This window comes from Fukomys damarensis, unplaced genomic scaffold (genome assembly GCF_012274545.1).
Source record: "Fukomys damarensis isolate Sample0158 unplaced genomic scaffold, DMR_v1.0_HiC HiC_scaffold_33, whole genome shotgun sequence".
Classification (NCBI taxonomy): domain Eukaryota; kingdom Metazoa; phylum Chordata; class Mammalia; order Rodentia; family Bathyergidae; genus Fukomys; species Fukomys damarensis.
In genome coordinates, this window is record NW_022900945.1 from 31,638,651 (window position 1) to 31,661,005 (window position 22,355).

General features: G+C 36.3%; 1 protein-coding gene and 1 long non-coding RNA gene across 3 annotated transcripts in view; one reads left to right on the top strand and one right to left on the bottom strand.

The window, feature by feature from the left end:
* LOC117284013 overlaps nucleotides 1-1,380 on the bottom strand; it is an 18,424-nt gene extending 17,044 nt beyond the window's left edge. The window contains exon 1 of the long non-coding RNA XR_004515089.1: nucleotides 1,109-1,380. This is a non-coding gene — a long non-coding RNA (uncharacterized LOC117284013). The remainder of the gene's footprint in view (nucleotides 1-1,108) is intronic.
* A 19,947-nt stretch (nucleotides 1,381-21,327) lies between these two features.
* The window catches only part of Snx7 (sorting nexin 7), a 79,328-nt gene continuing 78,300 nt past the window's right edge, over nucleotides 21,328-22,355 (top strand). The window contains exon 1 of one of the 2 annotated variants that reach the window (XM_033758294.1): nucleotides 21,328-21,499. In XM_033758294.1, the coding sequence (XP_033614185.1) occupies nucleotides 21,482-21,499 (18 nt within the window). In that variant the 5' untranslated portion in view covers nucleotides 21,328-21,481. Of the gene's footprint in view, nucleotides 21,504-22,355 lie in introns of both variants that reach the window. The other variant, XM_010639919.3, reaches the window with a different exon arrangement.

Genomic DNA, 22,355 nt, shown 5'->3' on the forward strand with positions numbered 1-22,355 from the left:
TTTGAGCCCCAGCCTCTCCCTCCTCCGTACTTTGACCTTCGGCTGGGCAGGGCCTTGGCCTCGCGGAGCCCGTAAAGTTGTGATTGTTTCCCTCCGACATTGACAGCTCCTTGTGACAGTCCCCGAACCGCGGGGGCGGGTGGCCTGAAGCTGACTCCGCCACGCCAGCTTCTCTTTGGGCGCGGCCGACTCGGAACTGGGGAGAATCAGCCGAATTGACGGAATTTGTTTTGGATTTAGTGTTGTTGATTGTGGATTTGAGAGTTGCGTGACACTCGAAGTGAGTCTCAAATCCAGACAGGATAGGTGCCAGGAGATCCGCTCAACAGGAGAAAGCGGTCGTGGGAACAGGAAGCTGCAGGGCTGAGGCTTTTTCAGGTGGTCAGCTACTGCCTTCCAGCCCACAGCAGGCAGCTTTCCTTTCTCTCTTTCCTCCTGGCATTTGGGACGAGAAGTTCATCTTGGCTTGAATTGTAATTGGAGGGAATGGACTTGTGGGGGTTAGTGGTAGACTTTGGGTGTGTGGGCACTGGTGTAGTTGTCATTTCTTAAAGGTTTTGGAAAAGAAAAATACCTTGTGGAGCGATCGGATGTCACTCCAGTTTCTCAAGTTGCTAATAGGACACTTGAGTTCAGATCGGAGCACTGTATTTGTTACCAAGGTAAATGTTACCTTGAGATGGTAGTTAAAGCTGCCAACCCACTTAACCATGCTTTTATTCTGAGAGAGCAAATAGAAGTTGGAAAAGAACTCAGACTTTAAAGAGAAATATTTAAGATCTGTTTTTTTCCACTTAGGGTTGAATGCAATGATAAGGCCAGGCTGCATTCTAGATGTTCAGACAGAGCATCACAAACGTGTGCTGTTGCCTTTTCCATTTATTTAAATTATAAGGCAATGAAATTATTTTTATGATTAGTTGTAAAAGGCTAACATTTTTGTATTCTGCACATACTTGATATATATATATATTTTTTTGCTCTACTTTCCTATTTTACATTGCCCATAAATCGTGAACAGCAGTCTATGACTATACAGCCTGTGATTACCATCTTTGGGCTGGGAGCTGCCGTTGCATATCAAAATCACGTGGAATTGTAAACTTACCAGGTGGTGCCTTTCCTCGGGGAGGCTGAGTGTCCCAGATGGCTTTTCAGTCCCTGCTTTAGTGAGACCTTGCTGTTAGAGGCGGATTCAAGGCGAAGCTGATGACACTGAGGCTGCAGAGCTGTTCATCTGCTCGGGCCTGGGGGAGTGGTGGGGATTGCTGGGGTTGTTGATGTTCCAGGTGCAAAGCACACGACACGCTATGACCAGAACCATTCCAATGAGCGCTCCTGGTCAGCGGCAGAAAGCTGCCTCAAAATAAGAAATCTGTATATCCATGCCTCCAATTATCTGTTGAGTTTTTTTTTTTTCTCATTCTCAATAAAACTTAACTTTTCTTCTTAATTTTCTCTTGTTTGTAATTTTGCTTTCTTTTGAAAAGGTGGCCTTTCAAGCTGTGTAAGCTTCAGACCTTGCACTGGACCCACCCTGCTTATGATGGTTAACTGCATTTGTTAGGTGCTTAGAGAAAGTGAAGAACCACTTCTGTAGAAACTGGCTACATAGATTAAAGATGTATTTTGTCTAAAGTCTGAAAAAACTACTACAGTTGGAAAATTTAAAATTATCTACCTGCTTACATTTCAGTAAGTTAAAATTTCCAATCAGTAACTGTAGTTAGACAAGCAAATTTAGGAAAGTCTCATCCATTTGGCCTACTCTCCTCTCTGGAACTCTACCATGGTCTAGCCTACCTTTGATGGCATCTTCAGTCACTTTTGAAGCTGACTGCCATTGTCTTTCAGTGTTAACATTGGGAGCGTTCACAGCCGTAGTCACTGTATCACTTACTTTGTGGATATACCCCTGGTGCCCGCTTCCAGAAGTTTTTCAAAGAACTTTGTCTTATTATGTCTTTTTTTTCCTCACAACCTGTTAGCAAATACATGCCAAGTACATTTGTGTGTGTTTGTGTGAAAGATGTCTACAGTATGTATTCTTTGAGAAAAAAAAATGTTTCTTCCTTGTAACAAGTTTTTGAGTCTATGTAGCAATATATGACGGAAACTTTAAATGTTAATATAAATCAAGAATTGATGGAGAGTGACATAGAATGGTGTTCTGAATTTTCAAATGTCCAGTGAGGAGAAAATGACGCCAAATCTCAGGAAAACATAGAGAATGAAGAAGATACTGATTTAAAAACAAGTAGAGAAATTGGAAGGGAGGAAAAACTAAGCAGTGATATGGATCAATCAATCAAGCAAACAAACAAAGGAAAAAGAAATGATACAAACAGTAACAATTATGTTTAATTAGGGCAAAGTGAGCTTTAATTCAAAGGTTTATTTCTGTCATGCCAGACTGCTGATCTGTCTAAACCCTAAGTTTAAGATAAAAGAGAAACTTGCAGATGTAATTATCCTCATTACAGCCAGTCATCTTGGAGAAGCCATGGAATGGACTGGCACCCCAAAGCTAGAGATAGAACAATAGGAAGTTCTGGAAGGTATGGACTAGTAGGCTTAATTTTAATATCCAGCAAAACCATCAAGTGAATCATTTAGTATGTTTTTGATAAACACTTTGCAAAGACATACAATATAAGTTAAAATATTTTATAAGAATAACGAAAAACAAGATTTTTAAATGATAAATCAAAAATAAGACAATAGATTTGAGGAGGGTTTTGAAATAATAATTCATGTTTTTATAGAAAAATTTACTTTGGAATGGGGAAAAAACAAGAACCAAGATATATCATGTAAAAGTACAAGATCTCGATAAATGTAACTATATCATTTGCTTTAAATATACCAATAAACTTAATGAAAAAAAACTATACACACAAAAGAAAAGGTTACTATTGAAAATATAGGTTATAGTATTAAGACATCCATTTTTCCCATTGCTATAATGAAATAACTAGAGTAGGATAACTTTGAAAGAGATGTTTTTGCTTACATATTTGGAGGTTCAGAAGTATGGTGTCAACATGAGCTTAGCTCTGATTCAAGCCTCCCAGTAGATGGCATCATAATAGCAAGATGAGCAAGAAGGAGTGACCAGACTGGTAGCCAGAGAGGCTGGAGAGTGGTAAGAATTGACTGGAGGTCCTATGAGACCTACTTAAATACCATTTGTGGGTTGTATCTCCAGTGTCCTGTGGACTTTCCAGCAGGCCCACTTAATGGTCTGATGGCCTCCCAATGTTAGCACATTGAGAGCAAAGCTCCCAACACAGGAACCCTTGGTTCATACCATATCCAAAGCATAGCAGTGATGGAGGGTCATAATTATGCTATTTGAAATTCCATCAGATACCTAGAAGAAGGTTGTAGAAGTCTACTTGCTAATTTTTTGACACTGTCTCTCACCCTATATTTTATTTCTGTTGTATACCTCTATCAGTCATCATCCTGATAAAAATATGAATACTTTCTAGTGTTTGAAATTAGATTTTACTGCAAGGACTATTTGTAGATTAATAGGCAGGGTTAAGGACAAATAAGGTATATAATGGGCACTTAGAATCTCAAAGTAACCAAAAGACAATAACACCCCAGCTCTGAAGGGAAAAGGAATGGAAATAGTGTTACTGGAACCCAGTGAGAGCTGGAGCTCTGGAGAAGGTGCCACTTCTGTAAGAAGTGTGTTTATAGAGAGATTTTAGCTAGTGCTGCAATGTAGTAACAAAAGCAGGAAGGGACTAGGGAGTATGTTCCCTGAGCACATGTCTTTCCTCTTTGTCTTAGTCACTTTCTTCATTGCAGGGGGAAAAAAAAAAACAGCACCCACAACTTAAGGGAGGAGAGGTTTACTTTGACTCACATTTTAGTCCCGAGTTGGCTGGCAGCAAGAGGAGATGGCATGGCCTAGGGGCATGGTGGAAGAGAGAGGGGCATGGTGGAAGAGAGCTGCTCATGGTTGGTGGACAGGAAGCAGAAAGTAGCGGATGAGCTCAGAGGGGGCATAACTCTTTCCAGGTTATGCTCCCAGACACCCACCTATTCCAGCGAGACCCTATCTCCTAACAGTAAGTCAGCTATAAGCCCCCATAATCTACTCACCTCCCCAAAGTTCTGCCTATGAACATGTGAGGTTTTTGGGGGACAGCTAGATATAAACCAAAACTTTTCACTCCTGTTCACCAAAAGAGGTATGTGCCCTTTTATGCAAAATACATTTAGTCCATCTCAGCAGTAGCCAAGGTCTTAACAGTTCCATCATTGGTGAAAAGTCAAAGTCCAAAGTCTCTGAGACTTACAGTAATCTCTTTATCTGTGAAATACTGTAAAAATAAAAAAGAAAATGAAACACTGCTGACATTTAATGGCACAGGGTAAATATTCCCACATCAAAAGGAAGGAATAGGAGGTTAGAAAAAATGGGACTAAACTCAAGACCAAAACTCAGCAGAGTAAACATTAAATTCTGTAGCGCCATGTCCAGCACCAAAGTAAAGTTGCAGTGAGATTCAAACTCCAGACATGTCAGTTGGCTCTGCTCCTACCACATTGCCGTTGATTGTAGCCTTCATGGCTTCTCTTTTGGGCTGGCGTTGCTCCCTCCTTGAGGCTTTTCTCCACAGTTGTTCCACATTCCTTGTACCTCCAACTTGCTGAGGTCTTCACTGTGCTTTTGGCTTCTCTCTCACAGCTTCAGGCTCTGCCCTTTCAGGGATACATTGCCTGTCCTTCGAAGCCTTCTTCTGCAATCTGGGTGGAAACATCCATGTCCCTATAACTCTTACATTCTGCATAGCCATAAAACCAGAATCTCCTATCAAGTTCACCTTACAGGGCTGTTTCTCCAGCCAGCATCTTCAAACTTTTCCAAACCCCTCCTTTGAACTAGTTCCACAGGTATCCAGACCACATACTCAGGTAGTGTCACAGCAACAACTCCACTTTTGAGGTACTAAACTCTGTCTTAGTCTCTTTATCATTGGAACTAAATACCCAACACCCAAAACTTAAGGAAGGAGAGGGCTTGTTTTTGGCTCACATTGGAGTCCATAGTCAGCTGGCGCCAAAGAAGGGTCATGATGGAGGAGAGCTCTTCATGGCATGGCAGAAAGAGCGAAGGGATGAGATGCAGAGGGAGATAAAACCCCAGACATTCACTTCTTCCAGCCAGTCACTGTCTTATAGCAAGTCAGCTTTAAGTTCCCATTAAGCCAGTTACCTTCCAAGAGCCCTGCTATGTGTGCATGGGGGTCTTGAGGAAAATTTAAATATAAACCATGAGAATCCTGCCCTTGGATCTCCTGCATATTCCCCTGTGTAGGTGCTGTTGTGATGTATCCACAGGAATCAGCTTCCCAGGGCATAGTGAAGAGATGAGTGAGGGCTGGGAGTGGAAGTAAGGAGTAACTAGTTAGAATGTAGTCCTAAGGGTGGAAGGTAGCTTTGGCTAAAGATGGCCATATTAGTATCTCCCTCTCCATATGCTCTTCTATAATGTAACCAACCTCCCTCCTATGAAGAGTTGAGATCTCTGCCCCTCTCCATGAAACTGGTGGGATTGTGACTATATGATAGAAATAATGCCCTACAACTTTGAAGCCTAGACTATAAGAAAGAAATATAGGAATCACTTTGTCCAATGGGTCATTGTGCTTTTTAAAAAAAAAAACAAACACTTTTTTTTTTTTCAGTACTGAGGATTGAATGCAGGTCCTACACACTGAGCTACATCCCCAGCCCTCCTTTTTAGATTTTATTTATTTATTTTTTGCTTTGTTTTGTTTTTTGAGATAGGGTCTCACTCTATAGTTGAGACTGACCTGGAACTCACTATGTAGCCCAGGCTGGTCTCGAACTCACAGCAATCCTCCTGCCTCAGCCTCCCGAGTGCTGGGATTACAGGTGTGCGCCACCACGCCCGGCCTTTAGATTTTATTTTTAAAGTTTTAGACAGGGTCTTCTAGGTTGATCAAGTTTGTGGTCTCCTGGGTCAGTCTCTCAGAATGTTGGGATTACAATTGTGTGTTACCTTGTCCAGTAACACTGTGTTTTTGAAGCTACTGTGTAAGAAATGTGACCTAAATCCCTCATGCTATGAGGTACATTGAGAGCCTATTAAGTGGGTGGCTTGAAGATGTCTGTGTGATTTTATCCTCTAGCACCCAGGTGCCATCAGCCATCAGATCTCAGTTGAGACTTCTGGTATAATGGAGAAGAAGAGAGCCATTTTTGCTGTGTGCTGTTGGCATTCCTGACCCAATAAATCACTGAACATAATAAAATATTAAACAACAAAGTTGTTTTATACCACCAAATTTTGGGATAGTTTGCTACATAGCAATAGTAATTATGACAACAGTTTACAGCCTGTCTAATACAAGCAGTCTTCTAAATCTTTTGATAAGTTACAATTTGTGATAACTGTTAACTTGTGAAGAAAACTCTAGGACATTATAAGCAAAAACACAATCAAGACATGAGCTTAGTAGCTAGCAGTAGATTCTGTGCGTTTGTTGCCTATGCAAGCTTTTGAAATCCTGGCTCCATTGCTTATTAGTTTTATTTTATGGAGTAAATTATTTAATGTCAATGTCTCAGATATTTTTGTTTATAAAACAAAACAGTAAATAGTAAATATGAAGGATAAACAATAAATATGAAGATTTGTGAGTTTATATTAACACCCCCTTTTTAAAGGTATATACACTCTTGTTTCTGATTTAAGGGTATTAACAATTTGATGGTTATAAAAAGGAGAAGGTGGGGGGACACAGGTAGAGAGAGAGAGAGAGAGACAGACTAATAAAATAGAGCTGACCACTATAAATTTCACTCGTATATTCTTTCCTAAGTCAAGAAGATAAACAGTCAAGTTCTCTTTTTGAGTTATATGATTGATGATAAAATTAAAACAAACTTAAGAATAGGTTTGAGGAGGCTCTTTATAAGACCATTTTATGTGCATTCGTTGTTTGTGTATTTTTTGGTTGGTTGGTTGGTTGGTTGGTTGGTTGGTTTTAGTGATACTGGGGTGCCGTACAACTAGGCCATATTCCCAGCTCTTTTTTTTATTTTTTGCTTTGAGGCAGGGTCTCATTAAATTGCTCAGGTGGAACTTGAATTTCCGATCCTCCTGCTCAGCCTCCCAAAATGGTGTATTACAGACATGCCAACTCACCCAACTCTTCCTGGTTTTTAGTGCATGAAAGATCAGAAAGCATAAATGAAAATGATATGATATTGAATCTCAACAAGCACCATATTTTCAAGATAATATGGAATATTAATTGTACTGTACTCTGAACTGTCTATGCTACTTCTGAAGATACATTTTACTCTCTGTATTTTAAGAAGGGAGTGGTGATTTGTGCTAGAGATACAGAGAAATATTTTCTCATCTCCAAATGCTGGTGCCTTGTTACCAATTCTTTGGAATGTTGTGTTGAGATAAAAGCTTGGAGATGTTGTCTGAGCTTAGCATTGCTGTTAGTATTGTCTTCTAATGAAACAGGAAGTAGCAACAGTTTTGTCACACATTTGGATGTTTATGGAGAATAATAAAGAGATTTAACTGATGATATGTTTGGGTAAGCATGGCCTGTAAAAAAAAGTGTGGAAAAGAAGCAAAGTATTATAGCTTGGAAAAGACTTGGGTTCTCTTAACAACGCTGTTTAAAGACCAGTTATTATATAGGTGTAATAAATGTTTACAGTTTTGAAGGGTAAAACTAGGATGACTGGATCAAAAATATATGGGTAAATTTCAGGTCAATTTAAAGAAGAGTTTCTAATTGAGAGTTCCAAAATTAAATGAATTAGCCAGTGTAGTTGTGAATTTCATCGCAAAAATGTTCTAGCACAAGCTGGATGACTAACTTTCCAAAAGGAAAGGAGGATGTGACTGTTGAACTTTTTTCCTTTATTAAGACTGTGCTATAATGGAATTACAACTTCCTCAATTTAACTGAGAGAACAGAGGAAATGATTAATTAGATGACCCTATTCATCCTTTCAACTTAATTCCAACTCAACTATCATTTTTCAATTCTCAGTGTTTCTTTTGCCAAGCCTATTGTATTGTTTTCTGCTATTAATATCACGATTCTACAGGAATCTGAATCTGTTTTCCCTTCTTGATCTCAAGAGTTAGTGCCTTCTTTCTGTTCCCAGTGTGATGATCACTAGTTATGTCATCACCTATGAGAACCACCTTCCAAGCATAAAACGAGGTTTCACAAACACATCCCTTACTTTTTACTGTAACATTTTGTTTAGCGTAATATTAGCCAGCTCTACATCCATTACCTTTTCTTGAGAGATACAGGAAGCAATCTTTGTCTTTACCCACTTGGTATGACAAACAGCAAGGTATGGGCATGTGTGCAAAAATGTAAAACTCAGATTTTCACTCATATGATTCTCCTTCTAACAAGTATTGATTATGTTTACCTGAGCATCATAGAGGGTATAACTTGCCCACATTCCTGTAGGATTTGTTTTTTAAAAAAGTTTTATTTTGAATTTTCTAGTAGAAGTAACCCAAATCAGTACAATAGCATATGAAAAACTAAATTTTCAAGTTTTGAAGGAGGGCAAAAGTGAATCATCAGATTACTCATGCATGGATGATGATGATTCATTATGGTAAAATACATGTTTTCATAACAGAAGAGTGGTGTGAGTATATGATGATGATAATGATTATTACTTTGATATTGGCCATGTGAAAACAAAATTCCTGTGACATTGAAATGGAACAAGAACTAACTGATACAGACACAGGAAATGCAAACCTCATTGATTCAAATGATAAGGAAAACACCAATGTGAGTGCGTATTTGACTACTGGAAATGTTGCAAAGTGGTCACGCAACCAAATGGAATGACCCGATGTTAGGACTAGGTCCCAGATATAGTGAGGATCTTGGCAGGAGTGAAACCTGTTGGACAGAAAGCAAGCACTGCCATTCAGTGTTGGAAATTGTAACAGATAAAGTGCTGCAAGATGCTGTGAAGTGCACAAAGGATGAAATACAAGCAACACGTTCTGCATGCACCATTAGCTATATTAAAAAATGTTTTCTCTGACACCTTACTAGCTGAACTGCAAAAGCATTCATAGGTCTGTACTTTTCAGGGATTTCTTATTGTAATCACAGAAATGTAAAAGATTTATGGAAAAGTGATGGGTCAAAATATGGCATAAACTGTTTGCCTTTGTAGATGCAAAAACATATTATGCTTTCCATTTAGAAATTTATTCTGGAATTCAGCCATGAGGTCCTTATTCATGTAGTAATAAAGTGAATGATGTTGTAAACAGACTTGTTGCTCCCATCTCTCTAAGTAATTGGAATGTGACATTCCACAGTTGATTTACCATTTTCCAATGGATGTTACATTAGCTAACAGAACACAAGTTAACTAGTGCAGGTACTGCACACAGGAACAAATCAGAAATTCCAAATGAAATATTGCAGTTTAAAACAAAATTGTATAGTACAATCTTTGGATTTCAGAAAGATATAACATTGACCTCATATATGCCAAAGAAAATCAAACTGTGGTTGCTGATGTCAACACTGCTTCATGATGGAGAGATTGATAGGGAAACCTTGACAAAGCGAAAGCCTGAGACAGAACCTCTCTACAACAAAACCAAAGGTGAGTAGGTGTTGTTGATGAGTTATGAGCAACTGTGATGTCATTCAAAAAATAAAGCATTGGCCAATCGTGTTTTTCTCAATTCTAAACATATGTGGCATAAATAGTATGATGGTTTACAAAGAAAATAACAGGTGCAAAATACCACAGAGAAGTCTTCTTAGGTGATTTGGGCTGGAAATAGTAAGAGATCATTTACAGCAGAGGAAAAACAAAATGTTTCTGTCCAGGGAACTATGCAAAAAAGTTGTAGAACACACTGGTGAGCTGACAAGTGAATAAGCAGGAGCAGCATCCCAAAGACCTAGTATGACAACAGGAAAAACAAAAAATGTCAAATGTGCCCTACAAGAAAGGACAGGAAAACAAAACATATGTGCTATCAGTGTAGGCGATGCCCGTGTAAGGAACATGCAATTTTCATGTGTGAAGAATGCCCTGGGTGTGAGAGTTGAAGCGAAGGTTATTTTTATTGTAGAGTTCTATTGGTATTTTTATTGTGGTTCACATAGGTTTTTATTTCTGTTGTTATCTTTTAAGTTTTGTAAGCAAGTATGCAGCTGATGTGAAAATGTTGATGTTTATTCTAAATGTGCAATAAATATTAATAACTTAATACTTTATTTTATTGATATTTTATGTTCCTGTTAGCTACACACTGTATAATATAATAAGAACCTTCTGACAAAACAGCAAGACCAGTGAGATGTTAAGTATGTCCTACAAAAAGGCCAGGAAAGCAGAATATATGTGCTGTCAGTATCTGCGATATGTGTGTATGTAATGTGCTACTGTCATGTGTGAAGACTGCCTAGGTGTGTTATTGAAGTAAAGATTTTTTTTGGTAGAGTACTATTGGCATTTTCATTGTAGTTCATATAGGAATTTATTTATGTTGTTTTTTTTAGACTTTGTACACCAAAAAACAGTCGATGTTGAAAATTTTGATGCTTTTTAATGAACACTCAATAGCTATTAAAAATGCAAAGATTTATTTTTGTGATTTTTTTTCATGTTAAGCAGTCATTGTTTAATATAATAAAACTCTTAAATTTAAATTTTTAATCATCAATAGGTATATTCTAAAAAGTAAACATGGGGTTCGAAACACCCATATTTTGTGCCTTTATGATAAAAAATGTGTTATGCTCCCAGATAATACATCTTAATCAGGTCTTTATTCATCTAACCTTCTGCCTGTAGTCTATCCATGTGCTCACATGCCTCTGGGCATACATTCAGATTGCTATTCAGGATTTTCTCTCTTGCTATGCGGTCTCCGCTTGAGCCTCAGTGCTCAGAGTATGTCCCACAAATCTACTGTATCCCTTAAGAACTGTTAAAAATATAGCCTTCTAACCTGCTGCAGACCCAGTGATTCAGAATCTATGAACTGGATTTCCTGGTGAGTGATTTTTTTCCCTCACATTATAATGTGAAAAGCATGGGTCTAGAAGCACTGATCTAGGTTGATCTACTTCTTACCACATGAACTTATTTTGTATTTTTCTACTTCTGAGTAATTGTTGTTGGATCAAGAAATCAAAATCCTTCCTGTTATTTACAGTGCAGTGTAAAACTGCCTCTTCCCTAAGAACGTCCTTCATTCCCCAGACTGAATTGATTCCTTGCCTATCCCTGTTCTCCATAATAATGCTTTGTAATACTTAATACATTCTGCCTTTTGAGCAGGTACGTATTTCACTTGTGTAAAACTTGTTTTTCCATTTATTTCCAATGAATTAAGCTGCTTGAAGGTAGGAGGGTAGGGATGTTCAATACAGAATATTTAAATTATGCATTTAGAATATATTTACATTCATGAATGACCTGTCCTCTGGTTAGTTTTTCAGATTTATAGACTAGATTATTAGAGTATGTAATTTATCAACTGTATAATTTTCAGCAAAATGAGTTTGTATTGCATTGATTTTTTCCTTCTGGGTTGTTAAACTAAACAGAATTAACCAAATTAGTCTTTTTTTTCGAGACCAGGTCTCATTGTGTCGTTCAGGCTGGCCTAGAAATTACTGTGTAGCCAGGCTGGCCTGGAGCTCACAGCAATCCTTCTGCCTTGGTTTCTGGAGTGCTGGGATTGTAGGCATGCACCATCACACCTGGATGACAGGATTTCTTTTTAAAACCAAATTGATTGAGATTTATTTTTATCCTATAAAATTAACTCATTTTTGGTAAATGATTATTTAACATGTATAGTAGTAACTAAGTTGTACAGTTATCTCTGAAAAATAGTTTTAGGACATTTCCATCTCCCCAGTCAGGTTCATCATTGCTGATTTATAATTAATCCTGATTTTCTTACCCGGCCATAGACATCCATTAACCTATACTTTTTGTCTGTATGTATTTTATTCCTCAGTTCGCTTTATTTTATTTTTTTCCTCAGTTCATTTTATATAAATAGAATCATACAGTATGATATAAACCAGACAGTATGTCTTATTTTTTTATTTAGCATGTTTGATTTTGTTTATAATTTTATATTGTAAATTTATACTTTTTAATATGGAAGATAGAAGCTTTTATTTTAAAATAAAAATGGTTTACCCCTTTAAAATGAAATATGAAGAACAGAAAACTGTTTAGAATTAAAATGAAGATCTCATGTGTGATCAAAAACACATGGCAAATTCTTAGTTTATAAATCTTCAAAATTGGAAAAAAACAATCCCTAATTCTCTTGTACTAAAAATGAGCAAATTGTGTATTTATTGTTTAATCTATTTCAATATTGAATTGTATCTTCATCAACTTTCACTCAGTTATTCTGCAGTCCAACAACCTTAAGTTCCTTAACTAAGATGCATTTTTATTTCTGGCTTGTTTACTTATAACTGCAGCTGGGGATTTGATTCTGTTATAGACTTTGAATCCACTCTGTAAGTCATCTTCATTTTGGGATGCAGACTAGAAGAGCAGTCCCTAAATGGGGTAGGTGACTCCTGTAGCAGAGAGAAAAAATATTTGTTGCTGGAAAGAGGAACTAGCTCTCGTATCTTCTTTTCAGAGGCAGGCTGTTATCCGCATCAAGGCAATGATAAACCTATTGGAGCGAGGAAGTATTTTACCTCTTAGAGAGGCACTGAAAGTCTCCTGGGAGTTAGGAGGTATAATTCTTTCACAGTAAGAATAATCATGCCACCTTCAGTAGTGGTCTATTGCAATATTATTGGACCTTTGTGAATAAACTCACATTTTTAACTGTTAAGTATAAAGAAAGAAAATTTCCATTAGGTAAGAAATTACCCAGCTGTAATGAGAGAAGTGGGACAGCGTTAGTTATGATTAATACCCGCTAACTGGCCAATGCTCATAAGAAATCTGAATAAGACCATATAGATGGTTAGCAATCTCTAGCTATGTGCAAATGTCTTACTTTTGAATATTCAGGTGCAACATTCCTCATAGAGTTCTCCCCTCACTCTTTTAAAATTCTATAAGATTAAGATGTGAAAACTGAAATTTTGACACAGTAACTGTTGCCCATGGTCCAGCCATTTGTCTCCTTTCTGGTCCTTGAGCTCTTAAATTCTTTTCTGCTGTGGGCCTTATTCTCAGGCTGGACTTCTCAGTGTTTTGCATAGCTGGCTTCTTCTAACTCTACATTCTTAAAGTCTTCCTTGAGACTCTAGCAAACACATCCTGCCTGCTCCCTGCTTTAACCCCTTCCCCAAGTAATGAGTCCAGTTTCTCTGGAATACATCCCTTGTTTATCAACATTTATTCTTATAATTTCATCAGGAATAGTGTTGTTTATCTATGTGTTTATTTTCTATACCCTGTCTCCCTATCCAACTAAAAGTATAGGCTTCATGAGAGCAAGAACTCTGTCAATCTTGGTGACCTTTGTATCCCCAGTGCGGTGCCGGACACACAGCTGGCATTCGGTAAACATTTGTTAAATGTGTAAAATTATTATAGTAGATCCTTTCTGTGCCTGTTGATGGTAGTGATGGTCAGGTCTTAGCTGTACAAATTCAGACATAAGTGATTTTGAGGAGAACTGTTAGCATCCCTGTACCACAAGTCACTGTAAAATCTGGCTGATGGTAATCATACTTTATTAGATTATTGGTGGGACTAAGGAAAATGCATGCAACGTTCCTAAGGCACAGTTGCTGGTACTTAGAAAACTCAGCGTTCATAACTGTGGTATATACAATGAATGTTTTTTACTGTATAAACATTCACTTTGAGTTTGTAGTAAGTTCTTCTCAGTATCCCAAAATATATTTGTTTTTATCTTTACGAAGCTTATATTTAGGGGAAGATAATTGTAATATATTATTAGTGTATGCAACTGTATGTACAGCTACTTAGTTAAGTTTGGAAAGTATAAAAAAACCTTCCAGGGAACCAGAGTAGCCTCCATGGAAATAACATTTAGGAAAAAGGGTACTTTCAATTTGAAAAAGTTTTCTTTTTTGATTATTTCTGAGAGTAATAAAATTCTGGCATTGTTTGTTAAATGCTATAGTATGTGCATACCTCCCTCTTTGAGTGAATTGTTACATGTGGTCTCCAGTCAGTTTGGAAGTATGAGGGGATAGAAGTTTTTGGTTTATCAGTTTTGATCTTGTAGAGGTTTGTGTAATGTATGTATATAAGCATATATTAAATCTCTTCAGAAAAGCTTTATGCATTTGTTGCTGGAGCTACATATCTAGGGAGTTCAACCCTTCCCTGGAGGACTTCTTTTATGATCACATTTTGGAGTAGAGGACTAAACATTCCAGGATCCATTTTAGCCCTACCTATTAAGTGTGCAGTCATCTGGTTTTTCTCATTACGAACCATTTCTGGTTGCACTACTGAGCGTGCGTGTCAGTGTTATCTGTCCCTAGCATATACCTTCAGCCTCCTCAGAATTTCTGATGAGAGTGTTTTTCCTGGCTTATTCTGCTCACCATTAGGCATGAGTGAATCCACAGTTGGACACTTGTATTTTCTGAATGTATCTAGTAGCCCAAGCTTTCTTTAGGACAGTGTCAATTGTCATACAGCATTCATGACTGTAAACATCTTTGATGCACAGTAATAATGGCTTATTGCCGAGGCATAGGTGTAAACTGCCTCAGTGTTTGAGTACACACTTAATGAGGAAGCCTTACCTTCCAGCTGTAGCATTTTAGCTTTTCCTTTAGTTATCCTTGCTTATTGATGTGATTAAAGACATTGACTTGTGGGTGTATGTTTTTCTAAGTGTAAAAAAAGCCCTTAATAGAAATGCTAAAAATATGGAACTTATCCTCAACCTACTTATTAGTCATCAAGAGGACTTTAAAAGTTTCATGAGAAAACTGTGCGAAGGAATTTAAAGGAATTCTTCAGTAATCAAAACTATATCCTTATCTCCCTCAAAGGAACCCCTTTTAAACTTTCAAAATGATTTTTATTATGGAATATTCTAAGACATAGAAATGAATATATATATAATATCTATCTCTGTATTATGATGCTTTTGATATAATATCTTTAACACAAAACAGGGACAGAAACTCATGGGACAAATATGGTTGGCCTCATTTTTTCAATAAAATTGTACTGGAACACAGCCACTTCTGTTCATTTATGTGTTGCCTGTGGGTGCTTTCATACTACAATGGCCAAGTTGAGAAGTTTTAACAGAGACCAAATAGCCCATAAAACCTAAAATATTTACTGATTGTCCCTTACAGAAAATGTTTTCATACTCATGGTAATAGAATAGTAAAATTTACTTCCTCATATTTGGGGCATTATGTAGCAATATACTGATCATAGATACTTATTTGTTCTTGCTTTAGTATTCTATTTTACTTCATGAGAAACTGTAAGTCGGGAATTCAGGTATGACTCTCAGGTATCAGTTTCACATTTTGTTACAACTTTGGCTTACAGGAGTTAGGAGATCAAATCCTGGCTTCTCTGTTTAATGGCAGTCAATGTTTGAACAAGCTATTTAATCTATTCCTTGTCAGAGAAGAAGAGGTGAAAGAATATTAGCTAATAGTATGTAGTATGTATATGTATTTAAAAAGGAACATATATAAACACTTTATTTTCATAAGGAGGGGAGGAGGGGGTGATGGGAGGCAGGAACAAGGGGAAAAATGAGAACCAAGACCACCTGCCATGTAAAAGGTGCAAGATCCCAATGATAAATGTAACTGTACAGTGTACCTAAAATGTACCAATAAACTCAATAAAAGAAAAAAAAGGAACATATATATATATATACTCTAGACATTTTGATGAGGTTCATGTAAAATAGTTTATATAAAGACTTCTAGCAAATATTATTATATTATTATTAAAATATATATTAATTTTATATCCTCTCCTTAATTCTCTTTGATCCAAGGTGAGGCATGACCTTTCTAAGAAGTTGTAGTGAGAAACTAAATCTCAGAAAAGTAAAATGACTTAACCAAGTTCCTAAAGTTTGTACATGTCTAAATGTAAGGTTAGCTATGCCTTACTAAAAACTTTTCTTTTACCATACCATACCTTGGTTTGTTTTCTTTTTCTATAATAGAATAGATGAGACAGAATGATTTATAAAGAGAAGAGTTTTATTTTGGTTCATAGTTCTGGAGGCTGGAAAATCTAAAATTGGGTGGCTGCTTTAGGTGAGGTGCTTGTGCTGCTTTAATTCTGGTGAACACAAGAAGGAAAGTGGGCATGTATAAAGAGAGCAGGGGTATAGGGAGCCTACCTGCTCTAGAGAGAACTAACCTAGTTCTGTGATAACTGCATGACATATTCAAGTGGGTTATACCTCTCATGACCTAATCACCGTTCAAAGTCCTACCACCAATAATATTAATTGACAATATCAACAGGATATTTTGTGGGGACAAAGCATAGTTAAAAACAGTATCATACTTTTGTTTTTGGTCAGAAGGGAAAATTACCTGAAAAATTTCATAGATCACTATATAAACCCAAGGAAGTGTGAGTATATTCAAGGTAGCAGTATTAGAAAACAGAGAAAAAAACCAACAAATAAGAATGGATAAAAGAGTTGGTGTATATACAGGGGCTTACGTACTACATAGCAATGGTAATTATTTCAAACAAGATTAGAGTGTTGTGTGTCCCTTTATGAAATGGAATGGAGCCTGGTGTTCCCCCAATCACATTTTCAACAATGTTCCATAGAAGGTCTTTTTCATTTATTATTATTATTATTATTATAAGCAGGCAGATTGGAAGGATTTGTAAATCTAAACACAGCTGCTAAGTCTAAATTTAGGCCTGTCAAGATGAGTGTCCCTTCTTCACAGCATGGTTTCTCAAACTCCTACTTTAAGTTGCTTTTTTACCAGATGTCTCTCCATGTATATGTTTCTTGCCCATCAGCAATTTTATTTGCATGGCCTTTTCATGGCAGTATTCTGATTTATCGCACTTCTCACATTGATTTTTTCTTCCTCAACTTGTAAAAAAAAATAGCTGTGTGGGCACAGATGGTGGATGTGATTTAGTATTATCAGAGTAATTCGCATTATATTTATGAGATGTTCCCGAGTAGCATTTTAGTGAGGGACATTAAACAAGGTCACCTCCTAGAGAGGTCATATTTCAACTTTTAACTTGTTTCTTATGGTATTGCAAACCATTTGTTTTAAATTTCAGCTATGTATCTTTTTTTTTATTATTTTAGTAGGAACTTTAGAATCATTTAATAACCATGAAAGGGAAGAGGCAGAATCTTTTCCCAGGAATTACAGGAGTTGGTTATTAACCTGTAAAAAAAAAAGTTAATGAATAGAGCAAGGAAGAAATATTTTAATATTTTTATCTTTCTTCTACCTTTATCTCTACCCTCAAACTTTTATTGTATACACCTCTAGGTGCAGAAATACTGTATTAATTCTCAAGGGCTGCTGTAGTAAAGTATCACAGTCTAGGTGTTTTTCAAAACAGAAATGTTTTGACTCAGAGATCTAAAGGCCGGAAGTCCAAGATCACAGTGTTAGCAGGATTTGCTTCTGGCCTCTCAACTTGGATTGTAGGCACTGATTTCTCTGCGTCCCTTCACATCATCTTTTCTCTATGCATGTTTCTGGTTCAAATTTCCCATTTTTACAAAGAGAACAGAGATATTAAATTTGGTGTCACTCTAATGACTTTATTTAAGTTAATCATTTCCATAAAAACCCTATTTCCAAATAAGGTTACATTCTAAGGTAGTCAGGGTAAGGAGTTCAACATATCGATTTTGTGGGCACACAGTTTCAATAACAAATGCTTTTTTCTAAACCCAAAGTAACAAGAAAATTTACACTTAATTTATAGTAAATTCCAATACCATGCTAACACCATTCTAATCTATTCATTTCATTAAAGTTACTTAAATGATTTCCTTTACAATAGATGTATTGTTTTGGAGTAAGGTTAAAAGACAATGAATGTACCAATAAACTCAATTAAAGCTGAAAAAAATAAAAATTAAAAAATGAGAGAAAAAAAAAGACAGTGAATGAATTCTTGCAACATGTGGGGCTTTCTTGTCTATTATACATATTCAAATCTTGGCCTGTATCCATTCCAAGGTTTTCTTGGTTTTATGTATGTGCACATTTTCATTATATTAGCAACAGGAACAGAATTAAATATGACTTAAGTATAGATTTGTCGTACAGATAATTTCCTTCTCCTCAAATCTCTTGAGGAAAAGAGCATTTTATTGTTTAAAGGACTATGAACTAGTAGGTGTGTATCTTATTGTTGAGAGAAAGAGAAAGCATGAGGGTAGGAAGAAGGGAAGGAGGAATAAGGAAAGGGGCAGGGATAGGAAAGAAGGTTTGTACAGGTGAGATCTTTGTTTGGAAAAAGAGAAAATTGATATGTTTCATCTAAGAAGCCTCAACTACAAAAGGTTAAATGCAGTTATTTTTGGCTAATTGCTTCTTTGGATCATGTCACTTATTTTCATCAGTTCTTCATGTCCAAATGTAAATCTTTTAAGTATTATCAGTATATTTTATTTGGGGAATGAATATAAAACATTTTAGGCAGTCAGTTTTATTGAGGTTTTAGGAATCTTTTTGAGTGATTCAGAGTAATTAAATCCTTCTACTGAAATCTTAGCTGTTGCTAAATTTTAGCCTGTAATTTTCTTTCTTTGCTAGATATTGAAGCATATTTTTATGACACCACACTACACTCCCTGGAATTGTGAGCCTTTGTAAATTCATGCAGATCTTTCCCACTCCACAAAAGGGTTGCATTTTAAGCAGAAGAAATAGAACGTGAAATTATGTAGTAGGTAAAAGGAGTGTGTTGTGGTGAGTTGAGAGGGTGAGTACAAAGAACGCCACAGTGCATGGCGGTATTGTAATGTCAGTGAAATTTAAAGTATGTTTGTCGATCAGATTAAAATTTATCAGCTTAAAAAAACCTTTATGTGAAAGGATTTTGGAGAGAAGATTTTGCACTTGCTGATCTTACATTTATTTGCAAGTTCTAAATTCTGTTAATGGCTGCTTGCTATTCCATTATGTTAGCAACCCATACTTTATTTGAACAACCTCATCTTCACTGGATTCTGACATATTTTTGAATTTTCTATTTAGCTATCCAATCTTGCTGATTTAAGAAAGAAAGAACAAAAAAATGAAGTTGATCCAAGTCTTCTGCCAAAATGGCCCTCTTGTACTCTTTTAACATTATCACCATGGTTTTTGCTGTCTCTGAACACATCATGTACAATGTTGACTCAGTCAAGTTTAACATTTGTTTCTGATTACAAAATGATATGTGCATATTTGTGAATATTTGAAAAATGCAGAGAGCCACATAGAAAAATGTTACATTCAATAGCAACACCAACATCTTGAACGGCTTTTGTTAGCTTATTATTTTTTACTATATACCTTATAAGTTCTTTGCTCTTTCCCTTCCTTTCTTCCTTTCCCCATCTATCATACATGTTAGAATCTAGTGTGTCCAAAGTTTATAATCTTCTACTTTTGTTCAATGACATTCTGTGAAACATTTTTAAAGTTACTCTATATGCTTTTAAAATATTATTTCTAGCTGGAGATTTAGCTCAGTGGTTCCACCACCTGCCTCACAAGTGCAAGATGCTGAGTTCAATCCCCAGTGCCCAAAAAACAAAATCAAAATGAAAAGAAAATTATTTCTAATCACTTTATTGTATTTTATCATAGATAAAATTTATTGTTTCATATCATAGAAATGCAAAATGATTTATTTCACTAAATTTGTGTTTCAAGACATTTATTACCTGTGTGTTATTGTGTATATGATTGATCGAGCTGAAATTTGTCCTCTACTCCCTGGTCCAAAGCATGCATAAATGTTTACATTTCACAGATCTTTTTGTGATCAAAATAGTCTGTCTTTATTAATTTAATGGACCATCCTTATTCTTGTGTCTTCAATTATTTTTTCCCATGATTATATCTCTTTTGTTATTATACCTAAGGGTTTCCTAAATGCTACATTAGAGTTTAAACTTTTTGTAGAAAGAGCCTTTTGGAAAGTGCTCTGGCTATTATTGATGACTCAAAAGCATTTTTATTGATTTGCTTTGAGGAAAACAAGTCCATATTATAATTTCACTCCCCCACACACACTAATACTTCACAATAAAGTGCCTCTTCTACATTTTACTTTAGTAATACATTTGGAGATTTTGAAAATCATTAAGTTCAGTTCCTTAATTAACATAGTCTGAATTAATGATCTCACATTGCCTGCTTAGAAAACGGTAGAGATAGGATCAGAAGCTGTTTTTGGCTTCATTTTTCACTCAGGACTGACTAATTGAGTTGCTAAACTCAGATGGGCTATGTTGCAAATTTGATCTCTGAATATATCAATTTCTCATTCATTTTTTTCATAACAATAGATGAAACTTTTGATTCTACTATCTATATCCTTACTTTTTGGGAAAAATATATCAAAAGAGCAAAAATATAAAGTTTGAGAATAAATCATATTGTTATTACTGTCCAAATTACTCAACTACTGTATTGATAGAGTGAGCTTTATCTTTAAATGTGAATGAGGCATTTTGACTTTAAAATTGACAGCACATTATCCCTTTGTTTCATTTTAAAAATGTATATTTGCAAAAAAAAAAAGTGTAGGACTTCATTACATATTTCTTCCCTTCTATTTGAATAGAACACAGAGGAGAACTCAAATGAGATGATGACCAGAACAGCCACGGAAACTGCTCCTGGGGTTGGGAAAAGAGGTGCCGACCAGTGTGGGATTGAAAATGAGGCAGGCTTGTCCTGTATAATTAGAGCAGGGCAGGTCACTGGTTTAGGGAAAAATTGGTACAGATCGGACAAATAAGTAATTGTATTTAGGCGAATGGGAGCCAGGCTTCTCATTGCCGGTGGAAAGGCCAGAGTAATCTTCGTCTATCAAATTAGAATTGGAGATGCTTGTGAACTCTTAACATCTTATTCTCACTATTCTTAGGGCCAAATCTAAATGAAATGTGTGTATGTGCCGTATGCGTCTATCTGTGTGTGTGATTCTTGTATTTCCTAGCACTCATATTTCGGTTTGTAAATACTGGTCTCCTTTAAAAGGAACCAGAGCTCCTTGGAGAAAGCCTGAATGGATGAAGACAGTGTGGGTTTCAAATTTTCCTGCAGTGTTCTTGGGACCAAATGAAGGAAGAGGGTTGGATGCAGAACTTTTGCTTATTATCTGTACATTCATCGACTCCTCCCCTTCAACTGATGCCCTCAAGTTTAGCGACCCTGCATAAAGCACACTTCCAAAATTCTGCAGAATTGGGGTAGGAATGTCACCATTGCATGGGGTAGGTAAGTGAATCCGAAGATACTTTTGTTTGATTAGATTTTAAACTAGTTCTCTAGTTTTAGTTCTGTCACCAACTCTGAACCCACAGATTACCGGTACTTCCAATTCCTGAGCCTTTCTGGGTTTCTGTATCATTAATACACTTGTGTCTTTCTAGTTAACCATTCTTTCCTGGGTTACTTTTCATCTTTCTGTGCACTGTTTCTAGCACTTGATCAGATTTTTGATTTCTGAAAAGTAGCTGATATATCTTGCTTGCTACAGTTCTTTCTTTTTATCTTTTTTATAGTTTGTGTTGCTATACAGAATACCTGAGAATGAGTAATGTAGAAGTAAAAATTTATTTCTCATGGTTCCTGAGGCTGAAAAGTCCAAGATCAAGGTGCTGACAGGTTCCGTGTCTGCCGAGGGCCGCTCTGTGCTTCCAAGATGATGGCCTTGTTGCTGTGTCCCTACATAGCACAAGGTGGACGGGCAAAAAACCAGCAGCCAGCTATTTCCTGCAGCCCTTTTATAAGTTCACCAGTGCCATCTACAAGGGCTTCACCAGGATTACTTAATCATGTCCTAAGAGCCCTGTCTCTTAATACCATTGCATTCAGGATTAAGTTTCAACATGAATTTTGGAGAGAATACATACATTTAAACCATAGGAATCCTTGAGACTTTATGCCTTTTGTTCATTTCTTTCTCATTACATTTTTTTAGGGATAAGATTTTATGAGAATACCAACAAAAATTAATATACCAAATTTTTAATATATTTTTGAACAATTTTGATGGAGTATAGCTCATACGCCACGCATCACTTCTTTAATATATATATATATATACATTTATATATATATATATGT